The sequence below is a fragment of the Hemicordylus capensis genome, chromosome 6, assembly GCF_027244095.1.
Source record: "Hemicordylus capensis ecotype Gifberg chromosome 6, rHemCap1.1.pri, whole genome shotgun sequence".
NCBI classification, from domain to species: Eukaryota; Metazoa; Chordata; class Lepidosauria; order Squamata; family Cordylidae; genus Hemicordylus; species Hemicordylus capensis.
Window position 1 is genome coordinate 90440447 of NC_069662.1, and position 23084 is coordinate 90463530.

The window sequence follows — 23084 nt, forward strand, 5'->3', positions numbered from 1 at the left end:
AAATTCACTTCCAGTTCTCTGATCCAGACAGGGTATGGTGCCAATATTGCTGTTCTGAGCCTGTTAGAATCACAAACTCATCAATGCATACAGTTGCCACAGATGAACTACTGATGAAAACCACAGGAGAACTCAAGTGTCCTTACTGGGCTGGGCATCGTGCCACTGTCCTACCAGGATTGCCACCTTTTATCTGGCCCTATTCCAATGCCTTCAAGCAACCACTTATTTCTGTGCCAGGAAGTGTCACCTGCTAAATTACTGTGTCACGGGCAGCTATAAAAAGTTCTGGAGCAGGGCCACCAAAAGAGGTGACAATCCTAGGAAAAATGCCATAACACTCACAGCTGGCTGTGATCAACAAAACCATTGCTTTCTGATTTCCAGGTTTGCAGAAGGCAGTTAAAATGTAAGGGGAGGGGGAAGAATCAAGCGGCTTCTTGTCCTCTCTTTCTGTTTCAAAAGTAAAGTGTGCTGTTGAGTCGGTGGTGTCGACTCCTGGTGACCACAGAGCCCTGTGGTTGTCTTTGGTAGAATATAGGTGTTGACAGTCCTTAAACCGCCAAGGGAGAGAAATGCTCAGGTTCAACACTGTGGTTGGAAGCCGCACACTCCCTGAATCCCTTCTTCTTAATACCACATTAAATTGCGCTAGGCGTCTAGCTCGCAACTCTGTACATGCTCAGAGGCACTTCACTCTTCTATACAGGTCCAGCTATTGCAGGGCTGAGTCTTAGAAGCCTCAGAAAATAAAGTCCCAAGACTGAGAACGGTCCCAAACGAAGCTCTGCCTGCTGGAGTCTATGCCAGAGTTAGGAGCAAGATGATGTGCTTCTACCACTGATCCTTCCCTCAGCCTTTGACCAGCCGGAAGCCGGGAGATGATCAAGAGGCACTGGAAAGAGAGAGGTGGCCCTCCTCTGGCTTTAACACCCCGCCCCTCGCTATGGAATACTCACTGAGTACGCCCCCCACCCCGGGGGGAGGCAACCTCATTTTTTGGCCTCAGAACAGCCGAGACGGGGTGCATTCCTAAGCTGTCCTCCTTCCTCTCTTCCTGCCAAAACCAATCTTTTATTTTCCTTTCTTCTACCATTCTTCAAACCCCGCCGCTCCCCTTTCGCTTATTCGCTACCACCTTTTTGCTGTCCGGGCGGGCTTCAGTCTTGTGCAGCTAACAGCTGCTGCCTGACAGAAATTCATCAGCTCACGAGAACGCGCCCTGTGGTGAATTCTTCTTGCCTGTCTCACACACACACAGCTGTGTGGAGGGCAAAACAACACAAAACGCGGTCAGGAGCTGCAAAAACCCCCCGCCCTGCGCGTCTCGCTCGACTTCCTCCTCCAGCCCTCAGCCGGTTCTTCCCGCACACGCTCAGTTGGGTTCCGGCCGCTGCCTCACAGCGCCCCCTGGTGCCCACGCTCTGGAGCAGGCGCTGCCGCCGAGCGCTTAGCAAGGCAGGGCGGGCGGTTAGTTGTTTTTCCGGCCTCCATTTTAGACTCGCTGTAGGGCCGGGAAGGCTGCTCGGGAGACCGGCTGGCGGCTTGCTCTTGGGGCGGCCGCGAGTAACGTCGAGGCCCGGCTCGGGCCCTTGTTGCGCGGGCCTAGTGTGTGACGCCGCTGGCCGCAGGCTGGGCTGGGGGAGGAAGCCGCAATAGCAGCAGCTCCCAGCGGACGGAGATGGGCACCCGGGGCCTCGCCGCTGCTCTCGCACCCCGAAGACGCTTCTCCTCCTTCTCCTGCTGCCGCCGCCGCTGCTGCTGCTGCTGAGCCCGTTCTCCTTCTCCCCGCCGCCGTCTAAGCCGCGGCCAGCCCCGACGAGGATGGAGGCTCCCGTGGCGGGGCCGCCCGTCACCCTCATCATCAAAGCGCCCAACCAGAAATACACCGACCAGACCATCAGCTGCTTCCTCGACTGGACCGTGGGCAGGCTGAAGTGGCACCTCTCCAAGGTGTACCCCAGCAAGCCGGTGAGCCTCCCTTTCCCTCCCTCGACGACAGAGATGGCCCAGGGCGGGCCCCTGGTGTGCGGCTGTGCCGGGCGACATCTGCGCTTCTGCCCCCGCGCCCTCCGCCCAGGGTCTGCCGTCTACAGTCGCCCCTGCTCGGTTTTTACGGGTCCTGCTCCAACTGCAGCCTGATGATGTTCGTAAATGTCGCCGGCGAAGCTTTCCCCACCACTTCCCTGCATGCCAGGCAATGCTTCCCCCTTTGTGCCCGGCTGCTACTAAATGAACCATTAAATTAGGGCCAGTCGAGATAGCTGCCCCCTGCTGCTACACAGCCACTGTTCTGTCCATCTCATCTGCCTCTCTGCTGCGATCCTGCTTCTCCCGAGGGAGATGGGGGCAGAATCGCTGTGGTGCTCCTACCGTAGCCAGGTAGGAACAAGCACCTGTGCTACCCATACAGGTGTCACCACAGGGCAGAATGTAATTGGGCGGCTCAGAAGATGGGAACAGGATCCCCATCTCCTACAGTGGTGCTCCTACCTTGGCCAGGCACTATAGCCAGCATCCAACCACCTCCCTATCTCCTCTCTGCTGACAACCCACTTCTCCAGGATGTGCTCCAATAAGTGCCGGAGACTGCCTTTCTTGGCCTCCCATTGCAACAGGCAGCACAAAGGAGTTCAGCTTCTCCTGTTCAGAGATTCTCCCAACCAGGCTGTTAGTCCCGGTCAGGTGTTGCTCAAGCCAACCAGTCCCATCCTCTGATCTCTCCACTCCCTGAGCATTCAGGTCTTCAGCTGTAGGCAAAAGGATGGCAATGCAGTCCAACCACCTTCTGTTTTCCCCATCCTTAATCTTTCTTGTAGAATCCTGTTTTGGTCATTCAAGACAGCAAGGGCCACTTCATACATTACAATTTTTAAGTGTAGCCTAATAGATTTTAAAGGTTTGCCTGAAAATGTAGAGTAGTAATGGCAAGTTTTGCAAAACTTGCATCATGTAGATTCACTCATGAAGAAGCTGAAATTGGCTGTAGCTTCTTTTAAGTGTGCATGTAGCAGCAAACTTGGTGTTGGCTCTCCTGCCTTTTGTTTTGCTACTGTTAAAATTCCTGATGCCCTAGCTGAACCTCTCCCAGGCTGTAAACATCCCTTTTTCTCTGACATCTTTTGGGTAACACAGTGGCCAGATTCTTTCTGCGGTGTGGTAACCCCATCCATACAAGGTCCAGCCCAGCAAGGCACTATCTGTTCCTAGTTTCCCACACTCCTCGTAGCCTGACAACAAAGGCATGCTCTTCCATTTAAACTATTTTTCTCTAGCATTATTTTCTCTAGCTCATTTGCCCCTCCCTTTATCATTGTTTTCTGAACAATAACTGAAATCTCATTCAAAATAAGTTTCATTTTTAAAAAGAAGCATATTTCAGAGTTTGCTGTAGTTCATACATCCCTGGCAACCTTTGCCAAAAATCTCTCTCTCCAAGATGCATAGGTAAACATGCTAGGTTGACAGTACTTTTGGCTCTCTCAGCAGGTTTCACACCTGCCTTTCTCCTGTTTTACTTGGTCTTTAGAGAAATGAAGCCTGTTGCCTGACAGAGCAAGGGGAAACCCATCCATGTCTGCACAGAGAGAAGGGTGGCTTTTGGTGATTTTCCTCTTTCTTCTGCTGCCAGGTGTGACTCCTAAAATGTCCCTGAGGCTACAGGTGGCTGCAAAGAGAAGGGGGGATTGCTGAAAACCATCCCACTCCTCCATGTACAGTCAGATGTATTCTCTCATGCAGATTGTACTTGGGATGTCAGGCACTGACATTGAAAATGAAGCTAACTTTTTCTTGCCAGAGTAAATTCTTCAAGTGTGTTTGAGTTAAATGGTATATTGTGTGCATGATGTGGAAAATGTGATGCCTCAATTGCACATGTTATCTAGAATACAGTGTGAATGTGTTGTAACTGATAAGGAAAGTTTTGAGATCTGTTGGGATTAGTACTTAATAGCCTGTGGCAAAATTGCCATGACCTACTGCTAGAGAGATTACAAGGTTGAAGTTTCTTCCTAGTTTCCTGTGCAGTGTTTAAATCATATTAAATATAGAGCTGGTGGTATAAAGAGGATACTCTGTACAAACGTGCATTAATATTCCGTGTAGTTATTCAAATTAAAATAAATGTATTAAAATAGCAAGTTGAGTAAAGAACTGAGATTTGAGCAGCTGCTCACCACCAAATGACCTTTGGATCTCCCTAAATCATGGCCAGATCACTGGGAATCTGGCAACTTCTTTATTCAAGTTTGGATTGTCAGAGCAAGCAAGTGGAAGGCATGGGCACAGCGCATTTGACAGTGCTTGTCAAACGGATGGACTTGAGGCAGCTGTTAGTCCAGGAGAGTTCATGGGGGATAGACTCGCACTGCTCTGGACATACTATTTGGACATACTATTGAATTGTCAAATGCATTTGCCTTATTTGGTTTATATTCCAAATGAATTTAAATTTGTATGTGTTATTGCATGTCAAGTACGTGCTGAAAGGGAAAGCCAGGAGGGTTAAATCACTCCAGAAAGCATGGAACTTGAAGACCATAAGGGATACAAAAAGAGAGTTTGAGGAGCATATAGCTAGAAGTGTCAAGGGGAAAACAAGAATCTCTCTAAATATATCGGAAGCAGAAATAACTGCCAGGGTGGCAGTTGGACCTTTAGACGATGAGGGTGTAGAATGGATTATTAAGGAGATTGCAGAGAAGCCGAGCGAGTTCTTTGCATCTGTCTTCACGGTGGAGGATACTGACCATATACCCTTTATGGAACTGAGTATCTCAGGCTTAGAGGCTGAAGAACTGGGCCAATTTGAGGCGATGAGGGAATATGTTCTGAACTGTCTTGAAAAACTAAAAATTAACAAATTGCCAGGGCCAGATGGCATCCTCTCAAGAGTTCTGAAGGAACTCAAATGTGAAATTGCTGATCTCCTAGCAAATCTATGTAACTTGGTCCTACAATCAGGCTCTGAACCAGAGGACTGGAAAGCAGGTAATGTAAGTCTGATTTTTCAAGAAGGAACCCGGGGGGATTAAATTACAGGGTGGTTAGTTTCACATCTGTGCCTGGTAAACTGATAGAAAGCATACTTAGGACAAAATTGTTAAACATATAGAAGAATAGGCCTTGCTGAAGGAGAACCATCATGCCTTCTGCAAAGGCAAGGCTTGCCTTACTAGCCTTTTGGAGTTGTTTGAGAGTGTCAACAGCCATGTGGATAAAGGTGATCCAGTTGACATAGTATACTTGGACTTCCAAAAAGCTTTTGACAGAGTTCCCCACCAAAAGCTTTTGAGTTAACTTAGCAGTTACGGGATAAAGGGACAGGTTCATGTATGGATTGCTAACTGGTTGAAGGACAGGAAACAGAAGGAATAAATGGAGAGTTTTCACAATGGAGGGAAGTAAGAAGTGCCCCCCCCCAGGGATCTGTATTGGGACCAGTTCTCTTTAACTTGTTCATAAAGTTGGAGTAAGTAGCAAAGTGGCCCAATTTTCAGATGATGATAAACTTTTTAGGGTAGGGAAATCCAAAAGAGATTGTGAAGAGCTCCAAACAGATCTCTCCAAATTGAGTGGGCAACAAAATGGGACATGTGGTTCATTGTAAGCAAGTGTAAAGTGATGCATATTGGAGCAAAAAATCCCAACTTCACATATACACTGATGGGATCTGAGCTGTCAGTGGCTGACCAGGAGCAAGAGATTGGGTTCAAGTGTAGGCTCAGTGTGTGGTAGCTGTGAAAAAGGCAAATTCCATGCTAGGGATCATTGGGAAGGGAATTGAAAATAAAAATAATATATTATATTATAATATAATGCCCTTAGACAGATCTCTGGTGCAGCGAAATTTGGAGTACTGCACACAGTTCTAGTCTCCCTATCTTAAGAAGGACATTGTAGAACTGGAAAAGGTGCAGAAGAGGGCAACCAAGATGATCAGGAGACTGGAGCACCTTCCTTATGAGGCAAGGCTACAGCATCTGAGGCTTTTTAGTTTGGAAAAGAGACGACTAAGGGGAGACATGATAGAGGTGTATAGAATGATGCATGGAGTAGAGAGAGTGGACTGAGATAATTTTTTGTCCCTCTGTAGGACCAGGAGTTATTCCATGAAACATATAGCCAGGAAATTTAGGACCGACAAAAGGAAGTACTTTTCCACACAGCGCATAATTAATCTATGCAATTATCTATGGCCACTAGCTGGGATGGCTTTGAAATGGGTTTGGACAAATCTATTAATGGGTACTAGTTTGATGGCTACAGGCTACCTCCAGTCTGAGGCTGGATTACCTCCAGCCTCAGAGGCAAGATTACCAGAGGCAAGGTTTGATCTAGCCATCAAACTAGTAGCCATGTTTGATGGCTACAGGCCACCTCCAGCCTCAGAGGCAAGATGCCTCTAAATACCAGTTGCAGGGGAGCAACAGCAGGAGAGAGGGTGTGCCTTCATGAGACTTGCAGGTGAAAATTCATGGGATTGTGCTGCAAATGCCTGTGTACATAGTTTTCAGTTCCTTGACTCATGCATACAACTTAGGGGTGTTTTTGGCCAGGATCACTTTCCTTTAGTACATGAGAGCAATATTTGCTTCTAGTGGCAGCCCTTCATGTTTCATAAGGTATCCCTCTGAATAGCTTTCTGAACTCTGGAGAATATTTTGGGGAATAGGGGGACTGCTGGTGGAAGGAAGATCTGAAAAGTTCTCTGCATGTGTGGAACATCAAATGTAATACTTTGGATTCCAGCCCTGGAGTGTGTTACTGTAGAATAGAGCCATTTAAATCATTTAACGTGTCTACCTGAAATGTGCTTTGACATTTGAGTCAGTCCTGCGTGAAGATGGAATCTGTTGTCAGTTTGCATAGAAACCAGGACTGTTTTAAGAAATTGGATCTGGTAACTTCACTGTAGCAAAAATATAAACTGATCCGACCACAGAAAAGTGAACTTTAATACTAAGCATTCATAACCAATAGATCAGCTAGGAGTACAAACATGGAGTTGCTTACTAAAGGCTATTGGGATGTCATAGATGTATTTCTAGATGTAGGACAAAATTGCTTGACAATTAGCTTTGTAAGAGTATGGAAGTTTCTCTTTGTTTTCAGTCACAAACATTTTACTCCAAAGAAAGTGTGACACTTCCCCTAATGTTTTTTAAAAAGTAATACCCCAGATGCTTACATTCAAAGTTGGCAGTGACCAATATTTTAAAAATACAGTTATATACATGGAGATATATTTCTTATTGTTCCATATCTCTGAAGCTCTGTTTGACATATTGATAATCTTCTGAGAGAGATAGAGTGGGAAGATACTAAAGAGAGGCTATTCTGAGAAGCAAGTATGTGTATACGTCTGATGATAAGGAACTAGTTTGATAAATTGTGCCAAAGGTGATATGGTGCTTGTTTATATTGTGTGTGATCAAATTAAATGTAAAAGGGAGAAATTCTAAAAAGTGTTGATGTACAGTTATCCCTCACCAACCGCAAGGGTTCCGTTCTGGCAAAACCTTGTGGTTGGCAAATTGGCAGTTTGTGAGCAATTGAAATCTGTGGGAATCAAGGGGTTAGGGGAACTGCAGTCACAAAAAGACCAAAAAAATCAAAGAAATACAAAAAATTGCCTAAAATCACCAAGAATAAGCAAGAGGAGTGAGCACATTGAACCTCTGGAAGATTTTGAACTCCCCCCTCCAAAAGTGCTCAAAGGCACTTCTGAACCCCTCAAACCCCTCAAAATCACTTTAAATTGTGAGGAGTTGGCAGGCTCAGCAAGAGGAATGAGGATTGAACCTCTGAATCCAAATTGTCGAAAAAAACTCATATCACAAAAAACCTCTCACCAATCCACAATTGGAAAAACTGCCGTTGGCGAGGGATGACTGTATATTTCAAATATTAATGGAGTGGAGCCGGAATTGTTAAGTGTTTTTCATCTACAAATGTTGTTTCCAGCTCTAAAGCAGTACAGCTGGGAAAAAAAGATGAATTCTTCCTTTGTCCCATCTCTTAGTCTACAAAGGATCAGAGGCTGGTGTATTCTGGCAGATTGCTTCCCGATCACCTGCAGCTGAAAGATATTCTCAGAAAAGTAAGCTTTCCTTTAAAACTATGCTTCAAGTAAAACCACTACTTGTAAAAGCACCACAAATTCTAAAGGAAGTTGTGTTAAAGTATACAGTGGTTATTGCTTTGCTGAATGGAAATAACTCAGATGTGCAATTGCATAGGGTGGTGTGGGGGAACCTAATACAAAATATATTTGTGAATTGGGGGGAGGGGGACCACAATATGACATGTATTGTTTTTTTATTACTCTAGTTAGCAATGTGCATAAGGGAAATTACTGTTATGAGATTGAGAGCCACTTCTGGCTGCGCTGCGAATGCAACACTGGCCTCGATCTAGCTCCCGAACGGGGCCGCACGGCCCCATTCAGGAGCCAGACCATGCCCCCCATGTCTGACATCAGATATGGGGGTGTGGCTAACCCCTGCATCTGACGTCAGGGGGTGGGGCGAGCGGGCTGCCACTGGACTGGCCCCCCTACTGCCTACATCCTCTCGGCTTCTCAAGACACATTGGGAGTGCACACACCACTTGAATCTAGGATTCCTGTCAGCCCAGGTCATCGTGAGAATGTGCCCTCTATATAAAAACAAACAATATACACAACCTTTAAGAGAGCAAAGAATTGCAGAAAACAGAACTTATGAAAACAGTCATAATGCAGTGGACGTCCAGCTTCCAACCCACAGGAAGCCTATCATACTGATCATCGTGCTACAGAACCTCTGGTTGTCTACTGCAGAAACCCTGCATGATTCAAGAATATTCTAGGTTGTGTTCTAGGATACAGACACACACCACCAAACAGCATGTTAAACTTGCCTCCCATAAGTAAAGCGTGCACCCTAGAATACTTCCAAAATACCCTGCAACTGTGCATTTTAGAGGAAGAACAAATGTTAAGTCCCTGACATTCAGACTGACCATACATACACAGAAGAGCCTCTCCTGGCTGCGCTGCGCTGGACATCTAACCCCTGGACAGGGCTGTGTGGCCGTTTGGGATCTAGATCGAGGCCAGCATTGCATTCGCAGCGCAGCCAGAAGCAGCTCTCCCTGCCTTTAAGGCAGGGAAGATCTGCTCCTGGCCATGCTGCGAACGCAGCGATGGTCATTTAACTCCTGCTCGGGAGCTAAACCAGCCCCCCCACATCTGATGCCAGATGCCCGGTATGTGTGTGTTGGGGCCGCAAGGCGCGACCCCTGAGGTGTGGCGGCCTGAGTTCTTTGAACCTGTTTGCCTAATGATAGCTTCGCCCCTGGATATAGGGCTTACAATCACACCCAACCCACAGAAGCCCCAGTCATTGTGGGCTGGGTGCAATTGCAGGTCCTGTATTTTCACTTTTGTGTTGTGAGAACTTTGAGTGTGCGTGCTGCTTGGATCTAGGATTGCCACTTTCCCACCAGCCTGGATCATCATGAGGAATGTGCCCAGAGTATGTGTGAATGGATGTGGATGAAGACCTCTTTACTCAAATACGTTATTCTTCTGATGGAAAAGCTCAAATTTAGTATTTTTACCTCTTCTGATCTTATGTGCACACACGCACCCCATACATCAGATTTCCCTTTTTGCATTCCTAAGTTTTAATTAGAAAAGTGAGGGGGGATTGGGTTTTAGATAGAAGGAATAGTTTTAGTAAGGAATGGAGTGATTGTATAATTCTCTAGTGTAGCTCCTTTTTAAATACATGTTTAAGAATCTTAGTCACTAATGTACTTTTTCCTGATGAGTATTCTTGTTGAAACAAATTTTACTCCTCCATGTGAGTACAGAAACATCTAGAAGTGCATCAGCAGTTGCATCTGCTCTAAAATAACAATAGTTTAAACGTCAGGTAACTTGAATAGCTACTACTGTCTGTGCCATTTAGCTGTAATTATGTGTAGCCTTTTTTCTGAAAATCTGTTAAATTCTGCTGCTAAAAGTACACATTTGTATTTTAGCAAGATGAATATCATATGGTTCACCTAGTATGTTCTTCACGGACACCCCCGAGTTCTCCAAAGCCTGATGCTGGTAGAGAAAATGATGGATCATCAACATCTAGCAACATTTCGGTGAGTTGGCTTTGTGTAAGATGTAATAATTAAGCTCTGTCAGCAGTACCATTTTAGTATATGTCCTGACAGTAATTTAATGATCACGTAGAATTTGTCTAGGGGTTAGTATAAATCAACTGTTCTGCCCATTACAAATTCAAAAATAGTATCAAAATTTGAAATTATTGAATTACACAGTGAAACAGGTCCTGGGAAGTATAGAACAATGGTAAGATATCTGAACTACTTAAGTTTTAAATTTTAAAAATCATGTTATTGATCTTGGGATCCTGTGTTCACTCAGCATGGTGTGTCGAAATCTTCCTGTGTTTTGTTTATAATTTGTGTTCTTCCTCTCAGAAAACATTCAGAGAGCACTGTTAAGAATATGGGCCAACTTCACAGCAACTTTCTTCAATTTTTTTTCTTCTTAGAAGGTTCTTTCTTTTAGGGGAAAATTGTGACAACTGTTTATACTTGATGGGCTGTATAGGCAGTTAATCTTGTTTAATTCAAAACAAAACAAAACAAAAATGTGTGTGTGTTTGCCACAAGTTAGGAGACAGGGAATTTTGATTCTGTTGTATGTAGTTTGAACTGTGAAAAAAACTGTTAGCTCTATTATACTCTTACTGTCAGTGATGCTTATTTATTAGGAGTATATTGTATGGACCATGAAGATTTCCATCATTGTGGTGGCAAGTCATATAGACGATCCTTGCAAATGTCACCAGCCAGGCAGAAGTTACTTGCAACAAGGAAACTGTGACACTCCCATGGCAACCACAGCATATGCTCCCATTATGATTTCAGTTTTGGCCCCCTGTCTCTTTACCCCTTTACTCTGAATTATAATGGTTATGAGACAAGTGAAAACTTATTTTGGCCAGCAAGCGTATGTGTAGAAGAAGCAAGGGCATATGTGTGTTTAGAGTATGGTTAAGGGATTCCAAGCTCAGGTGTGAGAAGACACAGTGTCAGTTGAGAATTGAAGGAAGATGTTGGTGCAGAGTAGAATATGTCTTGATGATGCTTTTAGAGAACCAGATCTTTTAGCATAAAGCATGCTTCTTCTCTGCTTCTGTGGAAATTAAGGGCAATTGCATTTTATTTTAAGAGTTCAGAAAATTCAAGATCAACAACTCCTTCACCTTCTCAAGAAACTTTACATACAACTAGCAACTCTAGCTCTGATGGTTTAAGACATCGCAACCTTCCACAAGCACAAAGCAATCCAATGCAAAGCCATCCATTCCCATATATAATGCAAGGGTAAGTAAGATGTAAATGATCTTTTTATAACTGGGCCTCTTTTGAAATGTTTTCTGTTTTGTTTTAAACATACCATAATAGTGATTTTGGCAGATTATGTGTGGCTGAAATGTTATGGTAGAAGTTTCATCAGTCTGATTTTAAAAAATTAATATTGTATGAAAACTTGCCTGTACAAGCAACAGAAGATCACAGGTTTCTTCTTAAGGGCAAAAATGGGGCATCTGTTCTTTGTAATGGGCATGTGTAATGACTCTTGTTTATAGGGTCTTGAAATAATTTGAGAGTTGCTCTCAGCACAAGACTGTTTTTCTAAATTTGAAATGATTCAGTTCTTATTTATGGTTGCTAAGATGTTCTTGGGGAGTGCTATATTGAGCAGTATTCTAAGTATCTAGCACTTCCATTAGCATCTGAGAGGCCTCTCTTTCAAGATTTACCTGCTGTTGCATGGTAATTTATGGAATAAAACAGCAACACCATATGTCAGACATGATTCAGTGGGTATTTTTCACTTGTTTTGTTCCAGGCTCTCAAAAGTAAAGGACAGGAAATGTTATCACGTGTTTGAGACAGAGAAACTGATCAGGGTTAAAACAGAGACAATGCCCTCTTTCTAGTTTTCATCCATTAATTGTCTCAGATTAATTCCAAACATTCTTGTTCCTATCTTCTGCTTGCAAAGAATAAAAAACCCAGTAATGCAAAGGTTTAACCTAGAAATAGTCTCTGGGGTGATACAGGGTTCCTGAAGAAAATTAAGATAGCTCTGACTGCTAGGAAATGTTGCTTCCTAGACAGTAACATCAACATGACTTCCATTAAATGAAACATTTTCTGTTAGACAGAAATGTATCGTTGCTGGCTGTGATGTGGTGTGGAACAACTGCCTCTGCTATATTTTTGCACATACTGTTTTTTTTATTTTGAAAGATGCTATTTTATGAAACAACTAGTGTTTTGAAGCCCGTTATAATAATGGGCGCTAGCCTTTTCCTCTCCCTTTTACTGTTTTTTTTTTTAAATGCTGCCTCCGCCGCTGCCTCCGAAGTCCCACCCTCCCTCCCTCCCTCCCAACTTCCGAAACCACCTTACCCTGGCCCGTGACAGTTGAGCAAAGAATGTCCTAAATTGAGGAGGGAGAGAGGAGCTCGCAAGCAGTGCTCCTCCCTCTGCAAAGGCTCTGCCCGAACTGGCGCTTGGGACTGAAAGGACGCAAGCGTCCTTTCCGCCCCAAGCGCCAGTTTGGGGCGGAGCCTTTGCAGAGGGAGGAGCACTGCTTGCGAGCTCCTCTCTCCCTCCTCAATTTAGGACTTTCTTTGCTCAACTGTCACGGGCCAGGGTAAGGTGGTTTCGGAAGTTGGGAGGGAGGGAGGGTGGGACTTCGGAGGCAGCGGCGGAGGCTGCATTTTTGCTTTTAGTTTTCTTCGGCCTTCGCTCGGCCCCCGGTCCCGGCCTCCGTCTCCCTGGGCCGGTCTGGACCTCCGCCGCCATTCCCCCTCCCGCCACCCACCGCGGCCCGTGTCTCCGGCCGGGGCGGCCACCCAGGGCTCCAGCGGGCCCGCCACCCACCGCCGCCGCCCGCAGCTCCGGCCGGGCCCTCCGCTCCCTGGGGCCTCTCCCTTGCCGCCGCGAGTGTCCTCTGGCCGCGGCCGCGGCGGCCAGTGTTCCCCGGCGCCGCTCACCCAGCTTCTTCGGGGCGGCCGCTTCTGGCTGCCCAAGATGGCCACCGGGTGCCGGCCGTCGTGTCTCCCTTGCCCTGTTCTGCGCATGCGCTCCGCGCATGCGCAGAACAGGCCAGGGAGGCACAGACACACGCTTGGTGTCCATCCACGGACGGACACCAAGCGTTTTATTAGAGAGGATGCATCATAATGATACTAATATAATATCAGGAAATCAAACAGTTTCAAAATTGCCCCCCTCCCCAGGCAGTGTTGTATGCCTGCCTTATACACATACAGCCCTATTAATTTGTAGAGGGATGGAAATAAAATAACAATAAATTACGATCCAGCCCAGAAATCAAGTTATGAATTCACTTGTTTGGAATTCATTTGATTTGCAGAGCCAGTGCTACAATTCTTATTTGGACTGCAAGTGGAAGTAAAACTAAAAATGTGTTTAGTTTTGGTTCTACTTCCAGCCATCACAGAGCACTGCCTCATTTTTTTTTTGTTGGGGAGTTTGGGAGTGTTTTTATAAAATACTGGGAGTGTGTGAAGTTGCAATAGTTTTTAAACTTTTTACAAGTATTCCTGTAAAAATGATTCCTAGATAAAGCTCTGAATTCATTTTGAATACAATGTTTATACCACATTAATTGTGCTTTATTGAATTTTTTTTCATAATTCTGTGTCTCTGTTCAAATCTGTGGCTATTAGAAAAATGTTTGAGATGCTTATATAGCTTAGCACTAACATGGAGTACTTTTAAAAAAGTTTTTGACTAAATGTATGTCACATAAATATGCCAGATCAAGCACAATCTATTTAGGGCTTGAGAAGTCTATTTTGTAATTTATAATCTTCCAGATACCCCACATCGCTGTTCATTAGCATGCTGTATTAAAAATATTGGGCATCAAAACAGTTTCTTTAATGTACATTTTGTGCAACCAAATACTTCAGTTTGCAAAGGTTGTCAAAATGTAGGCTTTGTAGGAGTTATTAACACTTCTGCAGCAAATCACAAGGAGGAGACCTTTTCTGTTTTCCACACATAGGTATGTCCATACATATTTTTATTTTATTTTATTTTATTTTATATTTATTTATTTATTTATATTTTTATTTTATGTTTATATTTATATCCAAGAAGCCTCCAAGGCTTCTTGGAATCCTGTTGAATCCAATAAACTTCTCTGGTGGACCATCCTAATAGGTCCTTCAGCCCTGCAAAGATGGGAAGTGATTGTGAGTCCAGCCTTAACCAAATGGTGGTCCATCCATGACAATGGGGAAATCTCAGGAGTCCCCACCCACAGAACACCACCCTGATCAGAGTGAAAGACCAAATCAAATGTGTGGCCAGCAATGTTCGTTGGTCCCAAGACCATTTGGGATAGGCCCATAGTCGTCATGGCTGCTATGAACTCCTGAGCCACTCCAGACAAATTGGTCCCAAAATGAACATTGATGTCCCCCAGCACCACAAGCCTGGGGGACTCCAACACCAAGACCAAGTCCGTCAGCCCAGTTTGGGACTCGGTTGAGCAGCTGGGTGATCGTACACAGACAAAAGTCCCAATCTATCCCTGGTCCCCAAACTTAGGTACATACATTCAATATGGTCCGGCACCTCAACAGGGATCCTGGTAAGGGAGATGTTATTCTTATAGACCACAGCCACTCCGCTTCCCCGTCCGCGGTCCCTCACCCGCTCCTCAACAGAGTACCCTGAAGGGAGAAGCTGGGGCCAACTGTGCCACCAGCCTCCCCCAACCAGGACTCGGTAATACTGACCAGGTCGGCTCCTGAATCCAGAATCAAATCATGAATGGTTTCTGATTTGTTCTAGACCGACCTGGCATTACAAAGGAGCAAGGTGAGGTTCCAAGGGTGGTTGGCAGTGCTCCCCAAGGTCAAAGAGCTGACAGGGCAGCCGGAAGGGGAAATAGCTATTAGATTTCTGATTCCCATTCCCGTGTAATAATCCGCTGACCTACCAACATAACCTTCTGTTCCCCACCGCCACTGGAATTGCCGCCCCATGATCAGTGGATACGGCCTTTGTTTTCCCATCTCCAGCCAAACCCAGGCACATTATAAAAGAATCTCACCCAGAATCTCAACTAAAAACAGAAGCCAAACTATTAAATCCTCGCCAGCCCTGATTAGTTTCTCCACATGATTGTGTGTACAGGTCCACAACTGTGTGGAGAAACATTAGTGTAAACTAGGCAATATATGAAGACAGCTGGCAACTGTTACAGCAAATTCAGTTACACTTACTGCAGCTGCCTGGTTAACATTTCTCCATGTAGTCATGAATCTGTATTCATAAACAGTTGGGGGGAAAGTAATTGCTGACAGATCCTGTGGTGTGCAGACGGCCTATAAGCAATACTAAGATTGACTGATTGATTGTTAGATTTTCATTCTGCCTTTCATTAAAACAATCTCAGGGCGATTTACAAAACATTTAAAATGGTATAAAAGTATAAAAATATTAAATTGGAATATAAAAATACAAATCTAACTAAAAGGAAATGTGTCCTTGCATGTGTCCCTAAATCCACGCTGGTGGGCCGTCTGTGACATGGATTAGATTTCTGAACTCCATGACTCTGCACACTCTCACCACCCTAAAATAATGGTTTCACATCCTTAGATATGCTTTGGAAGAATGCAGTGCAACTACTCTTTGCACAATTGTGTTTTTGTAGAGAAGCATGTGGCATAATGAGACCAATCAGATTCTTGGGGGAAATGTTTTCCTTTCAACTCCCTTCTCTTGGAGGAGGAGAAAATCACCACTTTGAAAGGTGCCTCTTTATCCAGTTTGCAAGAGGGAAAAGCATAACAATTACGTTTCTCTTTTTCCCGTCCCCTCAGTTTGATTTCCTTGCTTGTCTGAGTACATAGCAAAGTCTCTTGTGGCATCTTGCAGCTAATTTTCTTTCTAGGATGGAATTGTAATCTGATGCAATACACTTGCATCAACTCATGTTTTCCTGAAAGATAATACAAGGCCTCTCCATTGTAAAGAATCTTGTTAATGATTCTAATAATTTGAATTGCTGTTCACTTATTATTATTCTAGCTGCTGCTTCAGTCACCTTAGCACTTGACCTAGCCAACTTAAAACTCACATTGGCAAATCACTGCTTATGTTAGTTTTTGTCACACTTTTAATGAAACCTAGCAACCAGTGCTTCTGCTTCAGTATTATATGAGTAGCTTTGTATGACTTTAAAGTGGTACAACCTATTATCCTCTCTGTGGCCTCAGGGCACTTGGCCACTGTTAGTGGCGCTTCAGGTAAGGATGAGTACTTTATTGTAGCACTGGATTGGCTGAGGCCTTAATGCAGCAATACTGTAAAAGATTCAAATCTCCGAAATGCTATTGATCTGAACACAGTGTAATACTAAACTTCTAATTGCTAGGAAAACACTTGGATGTAAGTTTAAAACAACTTTACTGTGGTGTGTGAAAAACCCAGTGGTAATACATTTAAATGCTTTTCTTTTCTTACCTTAATAGGTAAAGGTAAAGTGTACTGTAGACTCCTAGTGACCACAGAGCCCTGTGGTTGTCTTTGGTAGAATACAGGAGGGGTTTACCATTACCATCTCCTGCGTAGTATGAGATGATGCCTTTCAGCATCTTCCTATATCACTGCTGCCCGATATAGGTGTTTCCCATAGTCTGGGAAACATATGCACGGGGATTTGAACCCGCAACCTCTGGCTTGCTAGTCAAGTCATTTCCCCACTGTGCCATCATGTGGCTTACCTTAGTAGAACTGGCCCAAAATCAGACTGTCATGTATAGCTCAGATCTGGACTACAGAAGCAGGTGCAGAATTGAGAGTTGCTTGTCTGTTTCAGCAGCCTTCCCTACGAAGGCAGCGTCCAACAGATAGTGTGGAGGGCAAATTTCAGGTTTCCTAACTTCCCCTTTGATTGCCCCGAAGGTCATGCAGCCCTCAGGGACATACTTGCATATCTTGCAGAGCACTTCCAGGGGAAGCAGTGATAAGGGGATTGTATGTTGCCTGTTGTTCCTTCCCCCAGAAGCACTTTGTGACATGTAAGTATGTCCCTGAGGGATGTGCGACATATTTCTACCAATTATGGGGCAAACTGAGGAGAAGGTAGGAACCCCAAAATGTACCCTTCTCATGCATGCTGGGCAATACACAACTAGTTCCACTCCTCTGAAGCAGCCACTCGGCTTTTATTACATGCTTGCTTCAGTAGCCCAGATCTGAGCCACCATTATGTTTTAAGGGCAAAAAACTGCTATGTGTAACTTTGGAAACTGCAGTTATACTCCTTCAGTAAGTGACAACCTGGCATGTAACTTGATTTAATTTTTTTTAGCAATGTAGGCAACCAGTTTCCTGGGCAAGGTGTACCAGCTGGATTTCCTGTATATCCTGCTTTCAGCCCACTACAAATGATATGGTGGCAACAGATGTATGCACGCCAGTACTATATGCAATAGTGAGTATGGTACATTCTTTTAAGTAGTACTAAGATAGTAGGTTTAAGATATAAAGATACAGCTTAGTTATTCTAATTCGTGGAGAGAAACATTGCTTCAGTGGAACACTTACCACACGAATTGCATCTGTTGTAAAAGCTGGTTTGTGGGTAGCCTTTTTTGTATGCTTGGTTTACTCAGGTACATGATTTACAATTGATATTTTCCCCAAGCCTTTTTCAGTTCTCCTAAATAAGTTTGTATGTACTGTTTGTCAGCTAAAGGATAAATAATGCTTTTAAGTACCCAATAATCAGAGAATTGCTACCATCTGTAGTATTTCCAAAACATTTACTACATAAGATGCCTGCTTGCCTGGATTATAGTTGTCAGTATACACAAATTGCTGATGCTAGGCTTGGATTGCGGTTGAAGGAAGAAGGGAAAGTTATAGGAGACTTCTGCCTGACGGTCACTAGTAATCCCACAGTGAGGTATTATGTTGAATTGTTGGCTGAGATGTTGAAACCACAGCAGACTGGGTGTTTAACATGTTGACCCCATGGTCGAACCAAATCAAACATATGTTGAGATCAAAGCTCATTTGGTTTGTTTATTACACAAGGTGTTTTTGGTGGAATGGGAGCCGCAGTGCTACCATGTGTCCTTCACATAATAGGCCACCATGCCAAGAAAGAACTCCATAGAGGTACTGCCATGTCAGTTGTCGCCTGTGCTGTCCTGCTGAATCTACCCAAGGTGGTGCAGAGGATGGTGTTGAGGGAGAAGCATAATCTCTTTTCCTTCAGCCATTGTTCCATGATTTTATGTGATAATGGGGCAGCTGCTCCATATTGATACGCTTCCATGAGAAAAGATGACTATCGTGGATTGGGCCAAAATAAGGAAAACTGGCCCATGGAATTGGTACTTCCTTGTTCAGTGGTCATTTGTAAGCTCAGTAGCAGATTTTCTTTGTCAAAGACACTTGTAGTTCTTAGTGTGCATGACTAATCTTACCTATTTGGTGTAGGTAGGTCAGAAGATAAAAGTGTGAAATGGAAAATATGAATGTAAATAGCTCAGTAACTAGCTTTGTTTCTTGTGTTCCTATTATTGCAGTCAAGCTGCAGTTTCAGCCCAGGCAACACCCAGCACTGAATCTGCCAGTCCTCCAGCCCCACAGCCTTCAAATTCCGATCGTGCTCCTGCAAATGAGCCCCCAGCAGCACCAAATGTAGCCCCACAAGAGAACAGGCCTGTAAATCAAAATGTCCAGATGAATGCACAGGGAGGCCCTGTAATGAATGAGGAGGACTTCAATCGCGACTGGCTAGACTGGATGTACACATTCTCCAGAGCAGCTATTCTACTTAGCATTGTATATTTCTATTCCTCCTTCAGTCGGTTTGTGATGGTGATGGGAGCCATGTTCCTAGTTTACCTGTAAGTAAATCCTACATATTTATTGTCTAGGTGTGGGGTTACCTCATTGCTCTCACTCACTGGACCCCTTTTCCTTATTCCGAGAAGGGTTTCCTTTTATCACCCTTCTCCTCCTCCTTCCCATGGGTTTACTTCTCTTGGCTGCCTCTATATCTCAAAGGTTCTCCCTCTGCTGCCCAACTGGTTCTCCTCTTCAGACTTGCTCCCTTTCTAGATGTACCCTCCTTCTACCCTGTGTCCTTGTGAGAGCTCCTCACATCTCCACTCTGGTGAGCCCTCCCAAGCCATGCCTCCACTGTATCTTGTCAGGTAACCCTGCATGGTGTCCCAAAATGCAGATAAGGTTTGCTCTTTCGGATTTTCCCAACAGATGCTGCTTGAGTCATGAGCAGCCAGAGAGGTGGTGGCTGCTGAAGGCAGGACCAAGGATGTCCTGCTGGATTATTGTTGGAGCCAGGGATTGGGGAGGAGGTGTAGTCGTGGGCTGGGAACTTTAACATTTGACTAGCACTTTTTCTGTATTCAGAGCACTCTGTTTATGCTGTCTCATTCTTAGTGCAAAACTGTAAAGTAGCTGCTGTTGTTATCCCCATCTTTCAGATGAGTGACTGAGGGAGGGGGGAAATGACTTGCTTAAGGCTACCTAAAAAAACTCATAGCTGAGGTGAAATATAATCTTAACCCTTCCCAGGCCATAACTCATATTCGTAGCCATTGCACCGGCTCTTTAAGATACCTTAGCCATATGTTTAACGCACAATTTGTGTATAGTGTACATACATCCAGATTAGAACTTTCAGACCGCTGTTCACACATAATCTTTAACACATACAGCAGTACACTGCTTCTCTGTATTTATTTATTTATTTGAAATTTTTATATCCCACCCCTCCAGTATGCTACTGCTCAGGGCGGCTCACAACAATAAAACAGGTACAGTGTAAAATTGTACCCTGAATTTGAGGGGGCCTGTACCAGGTTCACTTTTAAAATGCAAATACATGCATGTACATGTGTACAGACATCTGTGGGCAAAAAAGAATATAATCCTCTTGTGATATAAACAAAGAACACCATACCGTACTTATCTTCCCCCCACCCCAAGTTTGAATGTAGTATAAATAATTTTCATGGCTTTCTGTTATATGATTAAATTGTTTGTTCAAAAGTATGAATTCCAGAGCTTAGCCAATGAATTTCTAATTATTCTAAGAATTGGGTGTTATTAATATTTAAAATATATTTAAGTTGTAAATTAATTATATAGCTTTCTTTTTAAAAACAACATATATTTTTATTTGTATCCTAGTTTTCCAAAATTAAGGATGTCAATAACACCGTAGAATTCTATTGATGTAGTACAGGCAACTTGATGCATGTAAAAGGAATGTCATTTTTTTCAAGTTGCTTTCAGAAACACATGTGCGACATATTTAAATATTATACTGTGCATGTAATATTAATGACTTACTGTCTTCAGTATAAAATGCATATTAATACAAAACAAGCAGAGGGTATTGAATCTGAAGATTCCAAGAATTGCCTAGTGGGGACATTAAAGGTATCCCAGAGAGCATTATTGTTCATTATAAAGGAGCTGGGTAATTGATGCCCTGTTTACACACACCTGATGTTATCTAGTCTCTACATTCAGTGGGGGAAAGAGATTTGCCCCTGAGTAAGGCTCATATAGATTGAGCATACATACATATAGATTCCATTCTGGAACATAGACTGGGATAAAATACAGAACTTTGGATAGCAGGAATATATGATTTCATGCCCCCACTGTTTGTACACAGTCAGGTATGTGTTTTTAGGGTTTCAGTTGTACAAGCAGATTAATAATGGCACTTAAATCTTTTAATCAAGATGGTCATGTACTCCATCGAAATGAAAAAGAGAATGTAACATTTCCTGAATTCTGTACTACTTTGGACAACATTTTAATGAAGAAACATCTATTGGTTTGTTTTGTATTGTCTTAACTTGTTTAAGGGCAATGGAAGAATATAACTATCTTATCTTGCATGGAGTTTTTCTGTAATAGGTGGAAGAAATTGTTGACATAGGGTTAGAAAAGTTTTGTGAATTATTTGTCCTTTGTTTGTGGCAAGAACATTTCATTGATGTTTCAGTTCGTCTGAACTACCAGATCAGAATCTTTCAAACCTTACTTAAAATTCCTGCAAGCTTTCCTAAATCATGCTGTTCCATATTGCTATTTTTTCTAAGTAAATCACTTTGAGACTTTTTAAATTGAAAAATGGCATATAAATGAGTGACGAGATAGGAACCCCTCAATTTAGTAAATATTGGGATTTATTTTTGTTACTGCTTTGCCAGTAAGCCGAATGGGAGTTCAGGCGGAGAGCTGTTTTGTTGTCCTTTACAATACATTTCTTCAGCAGCTTTCTTGGATTGTATTAGGTACATGGTTTTTGGTAATTGTTTGTGTTTATAAAACAGACACCAAGCTGGGTGGTTCCCATTCAGGCAAGAAGAGATCCAGCAGCCTGCAGTGAACCATAATGCAGATATGAACCATGATGGGCAAAATGTAAACAATGCCGGACTCGAGGAGATGGTAGGTGGATGCAACTTGCTTGCTTTTATGTTTAATGGTTTGTTTTTGTTTGTTTTTAGAAGAGCAGTCCTAACTTGCAGATGAAGTTGTACTGACTGCTGCACTACATTTGAACTCTGCCCTCTTAGGGCAAAGAAATGAGATAGTTAACATTTAGCATTCACATGTTGTGTCTGTTTCTATAGTTTCTTTCTCGGTAGTCTCACCACCTACCAGAATTCCTCCTCACCATTATCATGATACTTGAGAAGCAGGAAGGTGTGAAGATATTGTATGTGGGGGAATGTTTCCATTCATATGGTCTGTACTGCTCTGAATTAAAACAGTTAAACCACTTGGGAAATTTGTTTTGTAAAGGAGCGCCTTATGGATGATGGAATTGATGAAGATAGCGGCGAAGATGTCGTTGATGTCAATACAGAACAGCATCCTGGGTTTATGGCTTCTGCCTGGTCCTTCATCACCACCTTCTTCACATCCCTCATCCCTGAAGGGCCTCCACAAGTAGGCAACTAAGCAAAGGAGGAACTGTCAGCAGTAGAGCAGCTGTGCTTAAAAGTGAAAGTTGACTCTAGGGGGGTATTTTAAATACAGTGCAATTTCAAAAGATTTATAATGTAAACTTTCTGATCATGGTGTACAAAAATGTGTATTTTTTTCTCTTTTAGCTTTCTCATGCATATGAATACTTTAAGCAAATGTGGACTATTAAATGCTTTTTAAAATACTGTTTATCAAAAGAAGAGGAATATGTAAAAAAAAATTGGTCTTCCATGTTTTTGTTTGAATTGTGTTAACACTGAGGCAGGAAAGTTGCAGTTGTGTGAATCCCTTTAAAGAGCTGTTAAATGTCAGCAGAAGTACTTCAGAGACAAGATGCTAGTAAAATAGAATTTGTTTAGGAATCTTTTAGTAGTATTGCTTAAAATAAATCTCAGTTTTGAGTTGCAGACCTGCCTGTGGCATGTTTTGTTTTTCCTCATGCCATAAAGAACAAAGCAGCTCTTCAAAGGGAACAGAGTGATGGAGTACACTACAAACTGTTTAATACATGCTGTACTTTTTAAAAACAAAAATACATGTATTGGGAAGCACAGATATATGTAATTAGTTTTTTAATTAAAAAAAAAGATACAGTAAAGAAATAATACTCATTCTCTTAAATCCTGGAATAGGACATCTACATGAAAACACCAGACTCAAATCGAACGATAGGAGTATCTTAAGTCTCTTAAGTCTCAAAGAAGTTATTTGCATAAAACCTCTTGTATTCCGTGTTTTAGAACATATTGGTTGAGAAAATAGAATTTCTGCTTTCTTTTGGAAAATAATGGAAGCCTATAGTTCAAATATTGATTGCTTGGATTTGTTAATACCTTTTACTATATGCATCATTCAGAGTTGCCTTTTGAATCAGATGTCAGTCTCAGTCATTCTTTTGATGCAGCCTTAAAAACTTAACATGTCAGTGTTTGGGCTGTACATTTAATGGTGGAGCT

General features: G+C 43.1%; 1 protein-coding gene across 1 annotated transcript; it reads left to right on the forward strand.

Moving 5' to 3' along the window:
• The first annotated feature begins 1033 nt into the window (after window positions 1-1033).
• Window positions 1034-22681, forward strand: HERPUD2 (HERPUD family member 2). Its single transcript, XM_053264947.1, has 8 exons — window positions 1034-1971; window positions 8027-8104; window positions 10033-10146; window positions 11246-11400; window positions 17450-17572; window positions 18675-18998; window positions 21468-21585; window positions 21943-22681. Exons 1-8 carry the CDS (start codon window positions 1825-1827, stop codon window positions 22099-22101), a joined length of 1218 nt encoding a protein of 405 aa, XP_053120922.1. The 5' UTR covers window positions 1034-1824; the 3' UTR covers window positions 22102-22681.
• Window positions 22682-23084: the final 403 nt, after the last annotated feature.